This window comes from Rhynchophorus ferrugineus, unplaced genomic scaffold (assembly GCF_030347505.1).
Source record: "Rhynchophorus ferrugineus isolate W39M unplaced genomic scaffold, kcgeb_rfMv2 rfM11, whole genome shotgun sequence".
Classification (NCBI taxonomy): domain Eukaryota; kingdom Metazoa; phylum Arthropoda; class Insecta; order Coleoptera; family Curculionidae; genus Rhynchophorus; species Rhynchophorus ferrugineus.
In genome coordinates, this window is record NW_027472590.1 from 28,473,313 (window position 1) to 28,497,635 (window position 24,323).

Sequence of the window (24,323 nt, forward strand, 5' to 3'; positions counted from 1 at the left end):
TGATCATAAGTATAACATAAGTTAATAACATAAGTATTTTGACAAAAAATTAAACTTTATTGATGACACTTATTTGGTCAGTTATAACAGTTACTGAAATATTTCTGACACTGAAGTCTTTTTATGACATAAATTAATATGATATGAAATAAATAGTTATCATATTGGTTTTAACATTTGTTGGTAAAGCAAAAGCTTTTTATATACTGACAGGGCTAAATATATATAGTCTATTCAAAATTGATTTGTATATGCGTCATCGAAATTTGTGAGGTCACAATGTTAACATACAACGAAATTTTAATCTAAATAAAATAATTAAACAAAAATGTTGTCAAATATAATTTATTTTAACATTATAGTATATCTAAAAACTACAGTTAGTCATACAGCCACTATAGTTTATAACCTCTAACCTCTTCTTCCAAAAATTTTGCATACGCCTGACAACTGGACGACTTTAACAGGCTCATTCGTGTACGTGTTCGAACTAATTAGACAGCATTGTATCTCTTTTTAACTAGAATAAAGTGAGAAGGAAAATATTTTCTGATTTTAAAACCTGTTAACAAATTTCGGCAGGCAATACATTAAACATCTTGATGGCGCATATACAAATAAACTATGAATAGACTATACCCAATAACCAGTACATTTAAATTAATGGAAATAATAATTTCTTGACTTATTTTGTTGATGTAAGTCTCTTGTTATTCGATATTAAGTATTTCTATAGATCTTAAGGCATTAAATGAGCTATTCTTGTTTTCAGTCTCTTTAATAAAATATATTTTGTCTGCTGATGGGACATAAATATCGACACTACTAGTAATTAATGACGTTCTAATATAATTATGCCGTTATAATATACAAAATCACACTGAAAAACTATTTAATATTAATATAGCGATCTCGTAACAAAGCCTATTATTTCGACAAAATATATTCGACAGCTAGAAACCCAATTATGGAAACTGTAAAAGCATTCTTACATTTCAGATAATAGCTTGACTTAATCAAGCGGACTAAAATAGGAATTTATCGTAACTAAACCAATTTCCTGGACCTAAATAAATATTTAGCCAGTTCACAATATAAATTTAAGCTTAAAGACATGTGCCCGGCAATAATTCTCAGTCAGCATTCGGAATTTAAATATGTAAAATGTGACTGTTTACTATCATCCGGATAGGTTGCTTTTCTTTATCGTCCTCCTTATTCCTTCTTTTTGTTGGGGGCATAAGAGTTATGAGGTTAATAGACTTTTGCTATTTATAATATAGTATATCGGACTTAATTCTTAGCATTTTATAAAAAACGGCGTAAGTAATGTAATATTCTGTCCTGAATCAAATGATGTTGTTGCTTGCTTCACTGTAGACAATAAAACAAATTCTTTGACATATTCATATATTTCATTCATACATATTCATACATATTTATTTATTGACATATTCATTCATAATTCATATATTCTGATAATATTTTTAAGTTTTTTTGAGGAATTTATTGTTACATAATATAACTTCAGGCCTATACATTAATTTTTGAGAGGATTTACAGCAGATGGTGTTACTGAGTAATAAATCGCATCGGGTATATTTGTAACTAACTACATGTTGAACTCCTCTTTTAAGAATACGTCATTTCGTCGAAATGTAAATAAGGTATTTTTCAGTGCGTTACATTTTGCCAAGAAAATCATAGAGAAATAGAGATTTATAGCAAATTTTTGGGAAATGTTTCGCGACGTCCAACATGTAGATGTAGCTACTTTTAACATATAACTTGATTTAATCGCTATGCTAAGAGCCGCGACGGGATCTGATTGGCTTAGATCGTTTATTATTTATTTATTTCAGTGCGCCATTTTCAGCATGTCTGGCCTAAGGAATAGTGCGTTTAGATTTTTATAACGTTTAGAGATAAAGTCGTTAGTTCATTAGTATTTATAAGATGGTAATACAAGAAGTAAAGTGAATTCTCGATCTAGAAAGTGTTGTGTATCCGGATGAACTAATAGTAAAGAAATGCAATTCGTTTTACTTCGAATAAGTATTTAGTTGTCTTTAAAAAATATCTATTCATATTAATAGTCATATAAAATATCAAATATTTATTTTTTAATTTTAAAAATGAATCCGTATCCGGAAGAAGCTCAACACAAAGGGCCATATATTTTTATTCTTGGATCAGTTATTTGATAGCTGAAATTCTACTAAGATAATAGCTACTGAATGCAAAGCTTTTACGAGAGGATGAACCAAAGTTCAATAGACTAGGAATATTGGTGCAAAGCGATTCAGGAATTTCGCGATTCAGAATTCAGGTGCTTAAATTTTATTGGCCAAATAAAAACAAATTTGCTAATGTCAATTAGAAATTGAATAATCACCTTCAGGGTGTTCATTTCAATTAATAAAACAAATGTGTAATTATCCGTATAAATATTTTGGCTTAAGGATACTTAATCAAGATAATTTGGAATTTTTTGTGTCCATTAAAGTTCATGGATTGAAGAATATATGTTCTTCGGCTACTATGTTTGACTAATCATTTAAAGCGCTTCATATTGCTGGACTTTCTGTAGCAAAATGACATCAACAGACAACTCTAGTAGCAGCTTCAGCAACTTGTAATGTATTTTAGATCTTTCCAATCTAAAATAAATGCCTCGAAATAGCTGATTCATTAACTGCTAAGTTGTTTCAAAGTTTTTTGATAGTTTAGGCTAGGATTTCGTCCAGAAGATTTAGAATAGGTTGCTTTAAAACTGTTTCTGGTAGTACTAATGGTTCTTTGTTAAAATTACCACTTTTAAATCGTTAAATCAAAACTTATAGTTTGGAAAAAATGGAGCAGCATCACTATAGGTCACCATCTAAAGCAAGGCAGGCTTTAAGGGCCTTAAGAGTAGATTTGTTGAAATAAAATAAATTATAATCTAGAACATTGTATTTAATGGCATGACATGTCGGCATACATTCTATAGCTCAATAACACTAAATTTTAAAACGAAACTGTTATTTTATGAACAGAAATGGCAAAATATTTGTTTACATTAATACTTTAGAATTTTCGCCAATAAATACCGCTGATCAATATACACACTGTATAATAATGTATTCTCGAGCCTACATTGGGGATTATCTTCGATAGATCATGGAACTATCAATCATGAAGTTTTATCAGTATATTCTTATTATATACGCTTTAGTTACTCGCAGTTGAACTTCAATTAGATTTCAAGACAGCTTAGTTGTCGCATAGGTAAAGGCCACAGGACGGTCGACATGGTCGTAAATTTGTGTTTGTGATTGTCCTTAGACGAGAATGCAAAATCCGACAAGGAAAATGATCCCAGTCACGCCAGTAACCAGGCTGGGTAAGACTGGATGTCTTCTGGGATGATTTCTATGTTAATCACTCGCCAGTCGGTAGATTTAATGCTGAAGAGCGTGGTTCGAAATCCACGTTAAACTGTAGGTCCAGTCCAGATAAACCATCGTTTTTAAAAGGATACTTTAAAATATATATAAAAAAATAGACATTAGATTTCAATTACATTATTTCTCAAGCATTATTTTATTGACATACCCAAAAAAACAAAGATATCCTACTATATACCGAAACGATCAGAAATATGTTAAAATGGTAGATAAAAAGCACGATAGACCAGTATAAGTAAAAAACGAAAAAGTTTATTTTAAATCCAATTAAAGAGATTAAACTTACGACGTAAGTCTATCGAAACCCTCTTATTTTTATAAGATGTATCTTTGGTGGTTTTAAGGGTTGGATTTTCAAATGGGGTCCTTCAAAGTTTTATTAAATAGTAATGCTTATGAAAATAGTAAAGGTTGAATTGAGAGCTCTCAATTAAAATAGCACTTGGCTAATTTAACGTTTTATCAAACTTGCAAAAGTAAAATTGGCATGTTTCTAACTAGTTTTAAACAAAAATAAAAAGATTAAATAATCCAGGTTTATCACGGTTTTACGAATTTAAATAATGAAACGAAACTTTTCTTAAAACTAAATTAAAGTTCTCTGTTTAAAGTTCGTAAATTGTATTAATAGAAATAACTCTAGAATATATTAATATTAACTTGGGTGTAAATAAATATCGGTTTTCCTAATAGGTGGTTCAAAAAGATCGTACTATAGAGCGTTTGAAAGGCAGCAGACAAGAGAGTACCCTAAGTATAAAGGTGGTGAAATTCTTTCATTCTATGAATATTTAGAAAGTAATTTTCATTCAGTTTCTTTACAGATATTTTCAATGAAAATCATAGCAACTTAGTATGTAACAGTATCAATGCCTATCTCTCTAAAGCAATTGTCAAGTGGCTCAAATTCTGGAGGTTGCAGATTAACCACCTGGAAACCCAGGCCATCATTTTCCTTTAGAAGCGTTACGTACTGCGCGTCTCGCAAATTAAGATCGACACCGCAAAAAGTCCATGGCTGGATAACTTCGACCGACGATTCGGATGGCATTCCCAAATCCAAAAAGTATCCCAGAAATGTTCGGGGATAGCCAAGCTGCTATCTTTTCTCATCTGCCCTTCTAGCAGACTTTCCATCTCCATCAAATGCTTAATTTGCAAGATGTTAATTCGGTCTCTACTCTTCTACGGCTCTAATGTCTACTTCAAATTTGTTACACCCAACCAGGTGAAACGGCTTCAAGTTTTCCAAAATAATCTCCTCAAGAGAACCTTAAACGCTCCATGGTTTGCCGGAAATAATCAATTCCATAGGAATACTGACACTCCAGAAATCAAGCATTTCATATCTCAATTCTTCCACAAAGAACAACTCAGCTCAAGTTCTTCTGAAAATGAGCTTGTTCGCAAGCTGGTGGACATACTGGGAGCTTAACACCGCGTCACCGCTAGCCTCCCCTTGTCCAGGCTGAAACGACCTCATCCGCCGCTGCAGTCATTACTTTTGCCCCCATGTGGCAGAATCTAGTGGTGTGTTAATTCAAGTTCGCGACTCTATAACTAGTTTCACTATGTGTTTTTCCATCGGGTCCTCGTGCCGAATAACGGCTGCCCGGTTTGCGGGTCCTATATCCCCAAGGTAAATGCAGTAGCGACCTACAAGGGCCAACTGTGAGGCGGTTTCTGTTTAGTGTATTAGTAAGCCCAAAGTCAATCCCATATAACCCGGTCCAACTTATCATGCCTGGGCAAGTCTCCGCGACCAGGTATGCGTCATGACTTCCACCGCCTGGTTTTAGGTCAGAACAAAAAAAAACATAACATGGCATTGTATCCATTTTTAACCAGAATAAAGTGAGAAGAAACATCGCGTCTAACCACAAAATTAATTTACATAATGCAGTAGGCAATACATTAAACAACTTGATGACGCGAGTCCACTATTATTTTGAGCATACTATAGACACCATGTGCTTTTTATATTAAAAAAATCGAATCTAATAGTTCAGTTAAGTTAACAGTCTTTTACACTGTTAAAGTAGCTGCTAGCACCTAATGTTATAACCTGAAATTCGCATGACCTTGTTATGCTTGAAATTTTCAAACTAAATTTAATGAATGTCAAATGTTAAGACGGTATTTTTAGTTCTGCTTTTTCCGAGCCCATTGAACCTAGTATGTACAAATTCTTTTATGTTATAAAGCAAATAGCAAATCAAAAAAAAGCAATACGTCTCGCATTTTTTATATTGACACTGTCGAAATTTTATCCGTATTTGACAGTTTTTCGGTACAAACGCGTCTCATCTTGTATCGATTCCGGTCTATTTAAGTCCAAGGGCGGCGAGAGAAAGTTCGATTTTATACGTGGCAGCTCTTACCGCTCGAATTTTTCAAACGAAACAACGCGATTCATGTCATTCTAACCGATTTCGAACGAAAATAAGTCTTGGCAAACAATTAGCTTCTTCTTCCTTCCACACCAAAACCTTTTAAGAGGGATTAGAAATAGATTGATGAAACGTTATGGGAAATGAGCGAAAAAATACGAAACGAAAAACGAAAATAATAATAGAATATAAATTAGATGCTGACGGTTTTATATTTATATTTAGACACATTTATTTGCTGTAAGTATATTGGGCTGTTCTATTTTTTTGTATTTTTTTGACACTTTACGTACTGAAGCTGTTTAACAACAATAGGCATGATAACTAATTTTGAAGAACTACTTTATGACAATTCGATGTATAGTCTGTTCAAAATAAAAGTGAACTTACGATAGTATTTTCCAAGGAAAGAAAGAAAGGAAAGAAGGAAATCCTAACTCAAGCTTGGAGAAAATGATCAAACAGCTTAGTAGCTGATGTATTAACTATTTCAAGACGTTTACTTGCCATAGGAAAGTTCAGATAAACAGGCAATGCAGAAAGGACGGATCAGATAACTTAAATAAGCTCTGTAATATATTACGGCAGGAGCAAACCTAAGCTCTAAGCTCTAACTAAGACAGTAATGATAATGGCAATTAAAATATATATCTTTTTTATCTATGTTTCAAAAATACACTGAATTGTTAAATTTCTGCATCTTTACATCCTGTCATTTTTATCACGTATCTTCTTCCAAACCTAACTCTATTAGTTCAACTAATGGACCCAGAAATTATAAGACTTACGTACCTAACTATAGTGCCGAAAGTTGAATTTTGAAACAGGTACCACCCCGAGAACTTTGCATATGGTCTAGAATGTTTTTAATCAAAAAAACTATTCAACATTTTTCGAATAATCTCTCATGTACCATTTGTTAAGATGATGATGGTCTCTGATAAAATTACACTTAAGTGTAATTTGGGAATAATTATGATGAAATGCGGACAGCCCTCTCACTGTGTCCTTGCGTATTTTTAACTTATTGAAAATGGTGAATCTCAATATTGCTTATACTACATCTGATATTAATATATGGTATAAGCAGACCGATGATAAAAAGAACGAAGATATGTTCACATGGAGCTTAGAAGTGTTATGACTGGCGCTCAAGCTATATAAGAATTTAACCAAGCTTTTGATTGTACTGAAAGAAAAAAAATCATGCACAATTATTTTAGTTCTTCGTAAATTACACCCAATAAGACAGACTAAAATAATTAATTAATTAACTAAAACTAATTAGTGCTCTTAAATTAGTTGTTAGTTTTTAATAGATATATCTAATTTTTTATTAATTACATCTTACATTATATATGTATAGTACAATCTTAATTTACAAATTAATTTATTTCTACTGTCTGACTAACCAGTAGATTTGCTTGAATTTGAGTTTAATCTGCCCAGCTGCTTGTCTAACGCAATGTTTCCAGTTTAACCTTCCCTAGAGATATATTCGGAGGTATTTAGCTCATTCTGATTGAGGAATCGAGCATCCTTCAAGTGATATAATTAGCTTTTTGTAATTTCGTCGCAACACCAAATTAACATGGACTGATTTCGAACTATTAAGCTGTATTTTCCAGTCTCTAGCCCTTTCGTAGATCCTGATAGCTACTTTTTATATAGCCTTAGATAGAAATACATCTTTTGCCATGATAACTGTTATCTGCAATTGTTTCAAATACTGTTTCTTTTGTTGTTGTCATATCAGCAGTATAGAGCAGCAGTACATATAGGAGTGGTCCCAAGACACTACCCTGTAGAACTCCAGCCACTTCATGCGAGCCTAAATATTATTTCAGAAGGATATGATTCCAGACGACAGTAATTCCGTGGTAGTAATTTGCTCATTTTGTAGCTTAATTCCATATGCCATGCCCGGTCAAAGGCCTGTGAGATGTCCAGGAATATTGCAGGGCAGTATTTTTATTTACTTCGAATGTCTTTTCAACAATCGCTGTTGCCCTGAAAACTTGGTCGATTGTCGAGTGGTGATTTTGAAATCTAAACTGGGCATCTGATATTTCTATGAATAGTTTAATACGTTTTAACAGCAGATCCTTAAGTAATTTGATATCGCAGGTAACAGCGTAATAAGCATGTATGATTGAACTTGTTCTGTTGGTTTGTCAGGTATAAAAATGTCTAACTGTATTAATCGTTTCTTTTAGTAAAACTTTTATTATTTAAGTGACTTGAATCACGTTCGTTAATGCAAACGACTCGATAATATGAACTACACTTGGTCTGAATTAATTCACATTAACGAGCATCACCCGTATCTATTTAAATATCATCCTAAACAATTTTTATATTTTCAGGTCTTCCTAACGATGTGGCAATGTATTGGCATCAATATCCGTGGACATTTGGGCTAATATTCTGCAAACTTAGAGCCCTAATATCTGAAACGTAAGCATCATTATTTTACTAACTGTATAAAACATAACCTTTGATAACATATTTATTATCATTTGTGATTTATACTTTAAACATAAAGGTCTGCCAATCTTAAATTAAATTATTATAAATAACAGTTACAAGAAAATTAATTTAAAATAATTCGACAAGCAAAATAATAACCTATTACTATTAATATCAATGAAAATTTTTTTTAAATTTGAATTAATTTATATTACAAGCATTAATCAATATTACAAAAGCCTCTAGCATCTTTCGCTTTAGATCATAAATTAATATTATGTATACAACGTAATATATTTGAAAATTTTGACAAGAGTTTTTATAGCCCGAATAATTCCGGTAAAATTATATCACTTATATATTAATATAACTTTTCGGAATCTATATAAGTTGCATAATATCACAATGAAGCGAAACATAATTTTTCTTTTTTAATTTTCAATTAACGTTAATCTAATGAATTTGTAAATTAGTTTTACTATGACGAAAGAATTTCTCTACTTATCTCTGATATTTTATGAGTTTTAACACGTAAAATCAGTCCGAAAGTTGTAGCTCAGGAATTTTACATATTGGCTTTTAACCACTTAGGTACGGCACAGAACAAACCGGCTAAAGTCGAATTTCAACCAGTAATTTGAATCAACTAATGTGCCAACGTAGGATTAAAAAGATTTAATCTACGTGTATTAAAGGATTAACATTATTTCGGAAAAGTCACATTAACAGATAATATAAATGTTGGTTAAGGAAATGGGGGTATAATACTGAAAAGATATATTAAGTCTTGAGAATTAAATGATTGAAACAATTTTGTAGACTATTTACTGTCAGTTAATTTTATTAAATTGTTGTTAGTCGGTGCCCAGCAAACTACGATTCCTCTTTACAATAACTTGAATCCAGGCAAAGGTCCCGCTACCATTGACGCAATTTCCGCTGAGTAGCAATAATGGAACGATTCTTTTTAATACATATTGTCACTAATTGTGCTCGTTCTTGTGACGTATCTTGTGACGTAGTAGTGTGGTATTCATGCTGGAGACATCATTGGTCCCTATTTTTTTGAAAATGACCAAGGTGTTGCCGTTACTCTTATTGTTGAACGGTACCAAGGCATAATTCGAAATTTTCTTGTGCCTGAAATGGAACAGCAAGGACTAGAGGACATGTGGTTTCAGCAAGACGGGGCCACAGCACATAGAGCTCGTTCAACAATTCAATTATTGAATGACGTTTTCCACGAAAACTATTTTCGCGAAGTGGCGATTTAGCATGGCCGGCGAGATCTCCAGATTTAACAGCATCAGCCTTTCTGTTATGGGGTTTTTTAAAATCAAAAGTTTATGTCGATAAGCCCTAAACTATTCAGCCTCAGATGTTGTAGGATGTCATGAAAAATGCCTTAAAAAGAGCCGAAATTTGTATAGAGAATCGCGGTCATCATTTAGCCGATAAAATTTTTCAATCATAATAAAAAAAATGTAAATTTTAATGAAAACCAAACTTGCTTATCGTTTCTTTGGGCAAAGTTATAGGCAATCAAAATGGTAGCCGGACTTTTGCCCTATTTTGTGTTATCACTTCTTTATTGTAGTTTTTGTGTGACTCGATAATGTATCCAACAGCAGGAATCGGAATGTCATCAGCAAATGTACCCATAGTGATATTTTCAATTTGTGGAATATCACATGTGTGATGTAAATAATTAGTCCCAATACACTTCCCTGTGGTACATCTGCTTTAGCTGCTTTTATTGTAGAGTCGGCTTCCCCTTCTTTGGCTTTGAAGATTCTGGCTGCAATGTAATATTTTAATAGTTCAGCATGTTGTTTCCTTTTAACTTGAGGAGCCTTGTCCTATCTGCCCTATCAAGTAGGATTACCTGGACACTATCTGGTCATTACCACCTTGTCAGAAACGTCCACCGTTTTAAGAAAAACGACAGAAAAATTTGTTCTTTCTTTATGTGAGCTTCATATATGAATTATATCCTTAATTATGCTTTCTTTTCTAGTCTGTGGGTTGTGATCAACTCTTAGTAGCTTCGGTCTAAGTAAAAATGTTTCAAATAATCTGAATATGTTTAAACAAGCATTTTTCATTAGGCAAATACTAAATGCGAATAGAGAGAAATGATTATTTTCTGAAACTTTAAATATAATATATGTAAATCATATTATCAATATTAATGAAAACTTGTTACGTCGAAATCCATGTTATAATTATGTATACGTTATTCTATTAACTCCAAATTATTTTTGAAGATTCTAATATGGACTGACCAATTTCTGCTGATCACGACATTGAACTAATATAATCTTATTTCCATTTTCGATAAATTAATCAGTATATTGGTTAAATTGCTAGTTTATCTTTGGATCTAATTTGAAATACAAAGATCAAATCTTCCTATATTTGTCCAGGGGCTCATAATAAATTCTATTATGTTTATCATTCTTGTTTAATCAGTTTATTGGCTAGAACAAGATTCTTTGAAATAAAATAGGTTATTTTAACCATTATTTCAGATAGCATAAGCTTTTTGCCTCGTTTTTGTTTATTTAAATATATCATTTTTATCGTTATAATTGCAAAAATTACATTATAAATACAAATTTTATTAAAATAATACACAATAATATTTGGCAAAGATATCCTGTAAATTTTCAGACTAAAGTAGAATATCAAAGCAATAGTGGGTTGATGGTTCAAAAGCATCCAATCGGAAACGTGAACATACGGGTTATATTTTGACGTGTTTAAAAATTGTCGAGATATGATCAATAACTTTATCCATTTTAAACATTCTCTGCTGTCGTTAACAGATAAAAACGAAGAAAGCGATGAAAACTATGTTCGCCCAACACAGGAAATGTGATGTATTTCAAGTTTTAGGGAGACAGAAAAATATTTTCTATATTTTATATTTTCGTTTAGATAAAAATTCGTTTTTCCATATTGACATGTAAACTGAAAATATATGTATAACCCAGTTATTTGAAGCTTCTACTCGGTTTTGCATTATATACACATTTCGTTATATTTGTCGTGATTTAACATCTTCCGCGAGGAAATACAATTTGACGCCTCTTGAGCAGACTGGCATTAGTTTTGGATGAAAAGAAATATGTCAACAGTGAGATACTCTTGTCTTCATGTTTTAACTGGAAATAATAAAACGAAGACAGTGTGGAAGAAGAAAAACCTAGCAAACCTTCGTACAACATACCCTGACCCAAATATGGAAAAGAAAATTATCTGGCGCATAGATTGAGGAATTTCTATGGTGAAACCCTTACTGATAGATGTTCTCAAAAATTTAGAATACATACGCCACTAAAAAATTACAAACAATACTACAAAATACGACACATTTCTGACAAGACTTTCCAAGGATCACAGGACATCTCAAAACAAGGAGGAAAATACCCTGATTATCTTTTCTTTTACATTACGGATTGTCTTTTTTCTCAACCTGTTGGATCAGCTAAACTGGACGAAAAAAAATATTAAGAGACTGGACGAAAAAAAATATTAAGAGAAAATTAAAGAGATTCCTTCCAATGAAACATTCCGTTAAAGAAATCTTCTGCCTATTTATGAATAGTCTGATATGGCATTCAACGTCAACAATTAACTAACTTTTTAACAATGTGCAGATTTAGTGATCGCTGAAGTTGCATCTCGGCATTGCAGTTAATCTGAAGGAATATCTCTAGCCCAAAAATCTTGACATGTGACATAATGTGTTTGATAAATGAGTTTGAGTATGAGTTTTACCGTGATATATAGTTAACGTAATATTATGTTCATTGTCATTATAATATTTATTCGTTAATACTGTTATATTTTCCTAAATTTGTAAAATTTTTTATACATATGTATTAGCAACTCTAACTCTATTATATACATATACTAAATATTATACATGTATCTTTAAAATATATCTAAAAAAACTTTCTTTAAATCCTCAGTTGTTGTTTTGTATGACCGCTTAGCAACTAGTAAAGTAAAATTTTAAACAAAAATCAAAGTTCTTTTTATTTTCAGGGTTACTCTAGTCTAGAGGTATGAATTTTGGGTATCTTTCCAAGTGAATGACTGATAGGTTAAAACTATATTTTCAATATCATTTTTTACTAGGTATTTATAACAGCAAAACGTAAAAGAAAAACTGAAAATCCAAATAGTTACGATGAAGTACTGATGGAGTGGGGATCACAAAAAAATAGGACACACTCGTTGACAAGATTACAACCTATTTTAGTTATCTGAATACCATAAAGAAGATTTTTTATATTCAGAAATGCTGGTATTGTACTAAAAAAAATGTTTCTATTAATTAGAAGGAAAACAAAATGTTGTTCTGTTCTGTTAATTTTTCGAAATTTTTAATCTTTACCATCGCATATAAACATTTGGAAACAGTTCGTTCGTGAATTGTTAAGCTCTCAAAGTTCTTTGGCAGTTTCACCTAAGTCATTATAAAATAAGTGGACCTATTTTTTTTTATCGAAGTGTTTTGGTTCGGCCAATTCTTTGCTATTGACATCAAAATCATCACCTTGAATATAAAAAACTGTTATTTAACTATGGACGATTATCCAAAATATGGAATTTAAAAGTTGTTTAACAGTTATTTGCAATTACTTCGCATTTTCATCAATATATATTCCTGATTAAGATACATGCAAGTACCTAAGCCACATTAGGCTCAGTTAGGATCATTTTGTATGGCTATTCGATATCTTCAGAGATCTATTTACCATTATAATCTGCAATTAATTAAACAACAATTAATTAGTAGCAAAATCCCTTTAACTAACATAGTATATTGAAGTATGTAAATTTAAAATTGGAAGATCTACAAATATTTTCTACGTATATAGTCTATTTTACGTATATAGTCGATAAAATAAAGTGTATTCGTATTTTACTGCATAAAATTTTGTAACAAATATGTGGTTGCTATACGAGCTATAACTGTAATTTTGATGAAATGTCTAGTTCACTAGATAAAATATATCTTATTACGTTTGCTTTGAGCAAATAACAAATGTATCGATTTCTATCCAATATCCTTCTTTAACATTTATTTTTGTGCTATATATAATGTTATTGTGTATTTTCAACAAATGTAATGTAATTTCCCCACAGATCTTGTCTTCTTAGCTTCTACTTTTAAAGTTTGAATAGCAGAGAGGTAAGTATATGAAAGTAATTAATGAATTAAAACAAATTAGTATTAATTACCTGTCTCAGATCTATATTTCAGTTCTCCATCAGCTTGATACGTGTCATTATAGTTCAGCTTGCTGCTGTTCGTTTCGAGCTTTTCTACCTTTTTAATCAAAGTTCCCTTTCGGTTTTTTCGCTAATGCTTTTGTTGGTTAAAGAGAACAGGAAGATACTCAGTTTTCTCCGATTGTACCAGCTACAAACAATTTCATTTTAGACAACACAGTAAGAAGGTATGACAACAAGGAACTAGGGTATGATTTTCAGGATCATGAACAACTTTCAACAAGTTTGTTACAACCCTTTAACCTAAACCCCGGTTTTTATTGGTCGTCTACACTACAGTTTGAATGCAACTTAGTTTCCGTCGTATGAACATCTTGTCTGACTATACATGTCTGACAAGTTTAGAAGCATTGTTAAACAAAAGTGCGCTCGACCAAGATAATGTGATGAGTTTTATGTTATTTAGTGACAAATAGTCTACCCAACAATTCTGCAAAAACACTAAAATTTAAGAGTTTGAAATTCAGTTTTTAGTTAATATTATCCACGGTGCATCCCATTGTGTGCTGGCCAGAACTATGATTTTAAGCAAGATAATCCTGCTAATATTCAACAGCATAATATCAAAACTTTAAAGTAAGTGTCCAGCGCATTATCCCATTTAAATATCGCTGAACATTGTTAATAATTAATATGTAAATAATACATGATAATTATTTAACAATCTTGAACAACCAGAAATATACTAACTAAAATTTAAGATGAGTGGAAAAAGTTAAATCAAGGAACCCATAAGTAGACGTTAGCGGTCTCTTTGTACCAAGACTTAAAGACGGTTATTTAATTGTAGAATCTAAAAAGTTCTGAGAGGAGTAAATGCTTAGATAAAAAAAATAATAAACTCAAAGAATCCCATAAAAATCACGAATTAATGATACGAAACACTCTGGTGTTGCCTAAATATACTTCCGAGATAATTAAGATAAATGGAGATGATGCGACGGCATTTTCAAGTACAAGAGGAAATGAGCCCTTAAAACGAATAGATGCCCGTTCAAAACGTATCAGATTTAATTAAATAAAATGTCGGCACGGGTGTTATAACGGAAAACCGAATCATAGGTTTAATAAGGAAGAACCTTTGGTGTACAATTTTCACGGGGGTATTATTATATTCTCCCTTTGAGAACGCTTTTCGATGCCTACAATGGTAAACAGGAGGTCTCTTTGACAATTTAACCGTTTTTTTATTGCCCTAGTAATGTTCAGGAGCGAACGACATAGAAAACACGTGGAAAGATGTCTTAAAGTTTTATAGCGTTGTAAATTGTGTGTTCATAGTCGCGAGTTTATAAAGGGTATTTTAAATGTTTACAATAATTTCTTAATATATCTTAGTTATTCAATAGTCTCTCCAGTGCGCAATAAATATTTCCTATGATAACTATAATTCTTCCAACAAAAGATCCAGTCCACGGTATGAAAATGTGTGACGACAAAACGTCACAATGTTGAAGCATCAAATTTAAATATTCGGCTATTTTGACACTGATGTAACTAAATACTAATATAAATAAAATAACGAAAAAAAAATTGTTATACAATATAATTAACTTTAATATTATAGTACATTTAATGCATATATTAAACTACACTTTATTATACAGATGCAATTGTTTGTAGATTAGAGCTGTTTTATTGTATTTATATTGGCCTCTTTTGCACGCTTCCTATGAGATAGAGTTCTAGGAGCGTTTTTTATGTAATGGTATCTTCTGGAGGTGTAATCTACCTGATTAGCAATTGCATATCCAAGTTGTTTTTATTAATTGCATCTTACATTAGATATGTTTTGTAAAACCTTAATTTAAAATTTGATTTCTTACTACTGTTCTGTTGTACTTCATATTTTAACACGAGATTTTAAATCGCTTCGAATATCCATTTAATTCATTCAGCTCTGTTCGTTGATTACGTAACGATAAGCATTGGTAATTAATCGTAGAGCTTGTTTTGGATGTGTTGTATTACTAGATGGTCTGATGTTTTAGTGCAACCCCATGTTTGTATCTAATGGGTCTAAATCAGCTTTTTAATTGACCGATAAAATAATATATTTGATTTTAGGTCAAGTTGAGAGTATATTCCAACTAACCAGTACAGTTGCTTGACTTTGGGTCTAATCTAGTCTGCTTTTTGTCTAACATTATATTTCTAATTTCATCTACCATCGAGATGTATGCCGTCAAGTGATATAATTAGATTTTTTTCATTTCGAAACAACGCAAAAATAACATTAACAAATTTGGACCTATTAAGCTGTATTTTCTTGTCTCCATTTCATTAGTAGATCTTCTTGACTTCTACTTGTACTTTTTCTATAGCCCTAGGCAGAGACATATATTTTGCCATGATAAATACGTCGTCACCAAATGTTCCAAATTCTATTTCTTTTGTTTTCATCAATATAAAGCCTATACTAGAGTGGTCCCAAAACACTACCCTGTGGAACTCCTTCCGAAATAGGTTTATGAATGTGTTGAAGGTGCCCCTTATATATGCGAAAATATATAATTGCAGTAGTCGACAGTAATTCCGCGATAGTAATTTGCTCATTTTGTAGATTGCAAATGTCACGACCGGTCAAAAGCTTGTGAGGCGTCCAGGTATATTGCAGGGCAGCATTTCTTTTTTTCGACTTCCTTTTCAAAAGCCGTTGTTATTTTTCAAACTTGGTCGAATACCGGGTGGTGATGCATATCCAAGATGTATTTTAGTTTCAATAGAGAGCATGCTTACTTTTACGTTTAGTTCTTGTTTCTTTCGTTCCTTATCAAGACGGTATGGTGTCACTATATTTCTCCTTAGATTATTTTGTTATTACCTGTATATATTTTCCTTAATAAAATTAGATATAGTCACTGAATTCTCGTATTCATTCTCTCTATTCTGTTGTATGTTCTAAACAACTACACACATATATATGCACAAATCTTTATTTCTCATCAATATAGTTTTATAGAGTACCGTTATTTATAGAGTAGAGTTTAATACACTCACTGCCAATTTCACTATCAGAATTACTATTCCAACCAATTACTAAATTATTCTTTTATAATCTGTCAAACTTGTTCACCTTTTGCCAATTTGTTCTTCTGTCTGTCTGAAGGAGTTTGTGTTAAATTATGTCTATATCGAAAAAACTACTCACTGTTTTATATATATCATAAATATGCTCTTATATTGTCATACATAAATGGCACCAATGTTGGCGAAAAATGCTCTAATAATTTCCTACAGTTAATGAATAATAAAATAAAACTATATTATCACTCATCCTCTACCTCCATTTTAACCCTCGTTAGAACGTGATTTTTCCATAATGACGAATTTCCACCCATAACATAATCCAATAAAAGTGTTCCCTTACCTTTTTTTATAAGATCTTACACCTAAAGGACTTTTACCTTAAAAACGCCTTAACACATATTGTAAAAAACGACATGAAAAATGATTGAAGTTATGCTTTCATCCTCTATTGAGTTGAGTAAAAGATATATTTTGATGAGGAAAATCAAATATATCAAATAGGATTAGTATTGGAAATTCTGGGGTATGTTCTCTTGAGTCTGTATCCTTGTTCAGTGAAGTCCCAGAGTTGCAGTGGTTTTTACATATGAGCATTTCCTGATATCTTGTTGCGTATCTTTTAATTTCCTCTAGAACAATTTAAATCCGATGGTTTCGGTGTAAGTAACTGTTTCTGTAGTATCTGAGTGCATCCACAATAGTTTTCAGCACATTATTTTGAAATATTTGTATAATGTTGATATTGTTTCTCGCAGAAGATCCCTATAATTGAATTCCATAGGACCATATAGGTTTTAGTATCTGCTTGTATGGCTGCAACTTATTATATACTGACAATTTAGATATTCATCCCAACAACTAATACATTTTTTTGAATTTTAGTTTGATGTGCTCGTATAAAAGAGAGTCTGTTGAATATATATTTAGAAGCGTTAGGAACTTTCAACTGAAATTGGCTATCGATTCTTTAGTAATTGACTAGATGTACTTCTTACTATCAACTAACAACTTGCAACTTCTCCATTGAAATACCATAGGAAAACAATAGCAGTCACGTCTTCTCCATAGATTTCTGACACAAACATTCTATTTCAGGGTGTAAGACTACTATAACACATTTTTTTGATAAGAAAGTCACTACTGTTCCAAATTCATGGGCATAAGTCATTAAGGATAATAGATAGTCAATAATATAGTTCCTATAAAGTCGGAATATTTCTGTTCAAAATGTTACACGTTATACAACTTGTTCCAACAAGAAAAACCATAAGCGCATGTACTGCTTGTAGTATTTTCGTCGGGTCGTTCGGTCGGTCGGAATGCGTGGCTGTCGTGCGATTGTTTGTCCGAACACTCATTACCATTTTGTGAAAGGGATTCACATGAGAACTGAATACACTGGTTGACTAAAAACTTGTTTATTTCGATATTAAATAATACATGTGGCCGATGGGAGAATAGACAGGATATTAGGTTAAGGTAAAGGAAATACGGTAGCGCTGTGGAAGTGGTACTGTTACAAGGGGGCAGAGAAAAGGAAAGAGAACGCTACATCACTCCCCTCCTAGTGGAGTTGCCGTGGAACGTAACTCCATGTGGTGCAGATTCCGGAGTGCACCCGCAATCATGCAGGTACTGCTTATGAGATGGGGATCCCAACCTGAGCGAGGAGTTTTACGGGATCAGGTGCCATCGAAGTTGAAGTAGGACGTCCTTCGTCTTGGGGCGTTCCAATTTATTTGGGGGTACCTATAAGTGTGGTGCCTTATGTGCCCTGTTTCATGGTGCAAGGGTGTTCACGTGTTAATGTTATGCATGATGGGCTTCTGTGGTTTTCGTCCATCGCGTTAGTCTCCTGGTATAACGTCGACCATGCGATGTTGATGGGTTCCATTCCTCGGGCTATCTTTTCATAGACGTGTCGAACACCTGTCAAGTGGCTTCTACTGAGCTGGTTTATTCATTAGGTCGGTCGGAATATGTGACTGTCGGTACGATTGTTTGTCCGAACACCCACTACCATTTTGTGGAAGGAATTCACACGAGAACTGAAAACACTGGCTGAATAAAAACTTGTTTATTTCGATATTGAATGATACATGTGGTCGATGGGAGAATGGACAGGATCTTAGGTTAGGTTAAGGAAATACGGTGGCGCTGCGAAAGTGGGACTGTTACAGGAGGACAAAGAAAAGAAAAGAAAGCGAGATGTTATCGTGGTGGTCTTTTATGGCCGGGAACCGCATGGTACCAATTCACCAGCGTTGCCAACCTTTGACTTTGTTGTAGGTGAACGCGTGGTAGCCTAAAGGGTTGTAGCGGTCTCTACATGCTTATTTAATATAAAAACTGGAATTAAACAAAAGATCGGAAAGAAAAAAAATACGGTAATACCAAATGGCTAATACTTCAAACTTTAGCTGTTGAAATATGTCTATTTTTAGGAAATGACGTCTTAAGTGAGACAATTTTCAATTACTAAACCGGCAGTGATTTGATTTATTTGATCTTATGACATAATAATTGACGTTTTTATTTCATAACCAATTATTGAACTTTAATATCTGCAAGAGTGACGTAGTTTCGCAACGATTTCCTATCACTCAGTGGAAAATGTTATGTAAATAAAATGACAAAGAGACGCATTTGCTTCATTTGTAGCTATTGGAACTAAATCATTATTATTCCATGCCTATTAAAGCGTGATTATCCCGCCTCCCTTAAACTTAAGAAAACTCTAATCTATAAACTAAACAGTAGGGTTATATAGGAATTATATACAAGGACCGAAACTTCACATAGGATTATAAGGCTTTTATAAAACATAATTAATATTGAGTTAATCAATACACTAGGTAAGTTAAAGGAATATCAATATTCGTCAGTAATATAACTTAAAGTTTCACATCATCTTAAAATTTTACTATTCATAGGTGTATAACCAAAACTTCCCAACTCATTTAAATTAAATTTAAGCTTCTTAGGATGTTTTATACAGTAAAATGTGTACAACTGAACAGTAGTAGAATATAATCAGATTTTAAAGATCTAATACTTTCACCACCATTACTTTTTTCTCTTCGTTTCCAAAAATATTTCACGTAGATGGAATCATAAAGCTTATATTATTTAAAAAGAATCTCCAATAAAACTAAATTATTTGCTGACGCAGTTAAAAAAAATCAAATAAATTGTGAATTATCTCAAAAAGAAACTTTCTGTGTTCCTCGGACTTCAACAAATTATTATCTGGAAAATAATTGTTAGATGGAGCTTTCATCAAATGAAGAAACAATGGTTGTCACATAGAGATATTTTTCAGGCTGCCTGAAGAGATACTGTTTGACGTTTGATCGAATAAGTGTACTGAAAAATAAGATCATTTTTACGAAGAAAAATCCTATTAAAGCAAACAACTGATAAACAACCTAACTTTTGATAAAACAAAACATTCAATTAGCATAGATTAAGAGTGTGAATTTATAAAATAAAGACTTTAAAAAGGATATCACCGGCTTGATGGCGCAGTGGTAAAGGCGATGCGACGGTCCACTTACTGCTGCGATAGCCGCGGGTTCGACTACTACTGTGGCATGGTCGTAAATGTATATTTGTGTTTGTTTACTATTTGTGATTGTCCTAGGCAAGAGTGTAAAATCCGACAAGGAAAATTATCCCGGATATCTTCTGGGATGATTTTTAATGTTGGTCACTCGCAGTCGGTAGGCTTAATACTGAGGACCGTGGTTCTGATCCCGCGTTAAACTTTAGGCCCAGTCCAGATAAACCTATAGTTGGCAAAAGGAGACTTTAATATATATAAGTATATATATATATATATATATATATATATATATATATATATATATATATATATATATATATATATATATATTGTTGTACGAATATTTCTTCTGAATAAATTCTTTTTTATATCAAAGAAATCTAAATTCATATACGAAAAAAAAGAAGAAAATTATAGACGTATCAGTATCGACAAATTTAAAATGTCATACTTTCAAGATATTTTGTCATGTTGATTCAAAAATTATAGCCACTAAATCTTCCCTAGAATCAACACATGGACCAGTTAATGATGAGAATGATAAAAACATTCATCAGATAAATTTGAATAACAAAATGAGACTGCTGTGAAAATGGGAAATTAATATTTTCGACATTTGTCGTTTTTGTTAGCTTCTTACTCTTCCTGGAGTCAGATAAAGCAGAATTTCTGTTACGAGTAAATTTATAATAGCGCTTTATCTTTTATATAGTTCAACAAATGTACGCGCCAGAGGTAATGTGACAGGCGTACCAAATATTTCCTACTTTACAACGTAATTTTGAATAATAGCGTGATAATTATGTCGTTTCTTTACTCTTTCATTGCCAAGTTTTCTATATATTAAATTATATAGCACGAATAACTGCAAACTAATTCTGGTTTAATAACAGTATGCATGCATGCATATATATATATACTTCACTACCATACAATATCAAATGGTATATATCTCCTTGCAATTATTTTGATTTCCTACGTATACCTCTTTATTTTGAAGATTTCATAGTATCCATAATTGAATTCTGTAGGTTTCAACACTTGCTTTTTCAACAATTGCTATTATACAATTTATTATCTAATATTAATTATGATAATACTCCAATTAACAAATAAATTATCCAAGAAGTTTGGCGTCACAGTAAAATTACATAAAAATCGTTAAATATTTCAAGATTATTAACTAAAGGTAATTATTTTTATAACAAAATGCAGTCACTATCATTAATTACTGTTTGAATTGGATCTTGATGATCTTAGTCTCTTTAATTAAGATCTTGAAATCTTGTTTCTTCTTTTCATAAAAGCTCCAGGTAAAAAGAATTTTCGAGATAATAATTTGTTTTAAGTATAAGAAGTGCTATAAATCATCCGGTGTTATAGCTGCGTTTTGAGATAATTCACAGTATAATTGATAGTATTTTCAGTAGCGCCAGCAAATGATTTTTTCGTTCTATAGACAATTCTTTTTAAATACTATAAGCTTCATGTTTCCATCTACGTGAAAAATCTTTGGAAAAGCAGAGAAACAGGTAATAGTGATGAAAGTATTGGATCTTTAAAATCTGATTATATTCTACTACTGTTCAGTTGTACGCATTTTACTGTATAAAACATGCTAAGAAGCTTAAATTCAATTTAAATGAGTTGGGAAATTTTGGTTATACACCTATGAATAGTAAAATTTTAAGATGATGTGAAACTTTAAGTTATATTGCTGACGAATATTGATATTCCTTTAAGTTACCTAGTGTATTGATTAACTCAATATTAATTATGTTTTATAAAAGCTTTATAACCCTATGTGAAGTTTCAGTCCTTGTATATAATTCCTATATAACCCTACTGTTTAGTTTATAGATTAGTGTTTTCTTAAGTTTAAGGGAGGCGGGATAATCACGCTTTAATAGGCATGGAATAATAATGATTTAGTTCCAATAGCAACAAATGAAGCAAGTGCGTCTCTTTGTCATTTCATTTACATAACATTTTCAAGTGAGTGATAGGAAATCGTTGCGAAAGTACGTCACTCTTGCAGTTATTAAAGTTCAATAATTGGTTATGAAATAAAAACGTCAATTATTATGTCATAATGTTCTTACATCAAATAAATCAAATCACCGCCGGTTTAGTAATTAGAAATTGTCTCACTTAAAACGTACTTTCCTAAAAACGAATTAGCGATTTGGTTTCACCGTTTTTTTTTATTTCGATCTTTTCTTTTATTCGAGGTTTCTGTTAAATAAGCATTACATGCGGTTATAGCTTTTCCTGTTTGAACCAGTTGTAGAACGTGTAACATTTTGAACAGATATATCCCTACTTTATAGGGAGCTCGAGATCCTAATAGTAAAATTCAACTGACTTTTTGTCATCCCCAATGATTTATGTTTATGAGTTTGGAAGAAAAGTGACTTTCTTATTAAAAATACGCTTTTGCGGTTTTGCACCCTGAAATGTGATGTTTGTGTCAGGAATCTATGGACGAGAGGTGGTTGCTGTTGTTTTTCTGTAGCATTTCTATAGAAAAGTTGCAACTTGTTTGAACAACTGTATGAGAAATTCTGCAGATCCATTTCTTAAGTATAGAAAGAAATTAAGTTTATTTATTTGTTTATTTGTTTGATATGTATACCGTATAGCCTGGATCTTCTTGTATTGCTCTCGTAGATCTTCCATATAGGATTATTGTAAATAAAACAGCTCTTTTATAATATACAAAATAACTCTTTAACCATCGGTAGACAGGTTTTTGTATTTATTGATAGACAATAATATGGTATATATGGTGATTGCTGTTGTTTTTCTATAGTATTTCAGTGGAAAAGTTGCAACTTGTTTGAACAACTCTATGAGAAATTCTGCAAATCCATTTCGGTTTTATATAATTAAGATATTATAACCCAATAAATAGTAGTATACGAGAGAAATCTTTCTATTTCAATATTAAAGGTACGGGCTACTGCTTATGCAGAATAGTATTTGAGGAACAGTGATCAAGTTGATGTGCAACTCACTCTAATAAAACTAAAGCAGAAAACAAAAAAATAGCAAAATGGTCTAGATTGAAGGCGCTAGTGCGATGGGAGAAATCTTACTTCGAATTATTAGCTACAAGAAAGACAATTTACTAAAATGATAGTGTGGAAGAACCATAAAAATGCTTAAGCATAGAAAGAAAATAAGTTTATTTATTTGTTTATTTGTTTGATGCTTATACCGTATAGCCTGGATCTTCTTGTATTGCTCCCGTTGACCTTCCATATAGGATTATTGTAAATAAAACAGCTCTTTTATAATATACATAATAACTCTTTAACCATCGGTAGACAGCCTCAGATTTTTTTTATTTATTGATAGACAATAATATGGTATATATGATGGTTGCTGTTGTTTTTCTATAGTATTTCAGTGGAAAAGTTGCAACTTGTTTGAACAACTCTATGAGAAATTCTGCAAATCCATTTCGGTTTTATATAATTAAGATATTATAACCTAATAAATAGTAGTATACGAGAGAAATCTTTCTATTTCAATATTAAAGGTACAGGGTACTGCTTACGAAACCATATGTCCATTTGACTAAAAATAGTAATTACTAATAGTAATACTATTTTCAATGGTAATTACTATTGAATTTCTAATTACTAATTACTATTTTCAGTCGCTAGTTTTTTGACTATCGTTTCTGTTTCGACTGTTCCTAACGCTAAATTTAGATGCATATATATATATATATATATATATATATATATATATATATATATATATATATATATAAAGCTATTATAAAGACAATTTGTAACAATGTAATAAATAAATAAGAAGCAAATACTTTGCGAACAACTTGCATTAAACAATTCACGGTCAATTTCAATTTAGTAGGAGGGTATTCGATAATATTTCGGTCCCTAATGCGAATCGGAAGTTTCTGTACCAGACAGGCATGCTTAAAATCGCCACTTTCACGCTCTGCTGCGACTGACGTTTAGAATATTCTGTCGTGTGCATTCACAGAGCAAAAAGAGCAAAATCACCCAATTATATCAATTAAGGATTGTTTAGTAGTAAAAGGTAATTATATAGAAAATTAATTTTAATGTTTATGGACAT

General features: G+C 31.8%; 1 protein-coding gene across 1 annotated transcript in view; it reads left to right on the forward strand.

Moving 5' to 3' along the window:
- Positions 1–24,323, forward strand: part of CAPAr (neuropeptides capa receptor) — a 215,313-nt gene that overhangs the window by 121,065 nt on the left and 69,925 nt on the right. Inside the window, exon 4 of the mRNA XM_076418225.1 lies at positions 8,206–8,296. Coding sequence (XP_076274340.1) covers positions 8,206–8,296 — 91 coding nt within the window. The remainder of the gene's footprint in view (positions 1–8,205; positions 8,297–24,323) is intronic.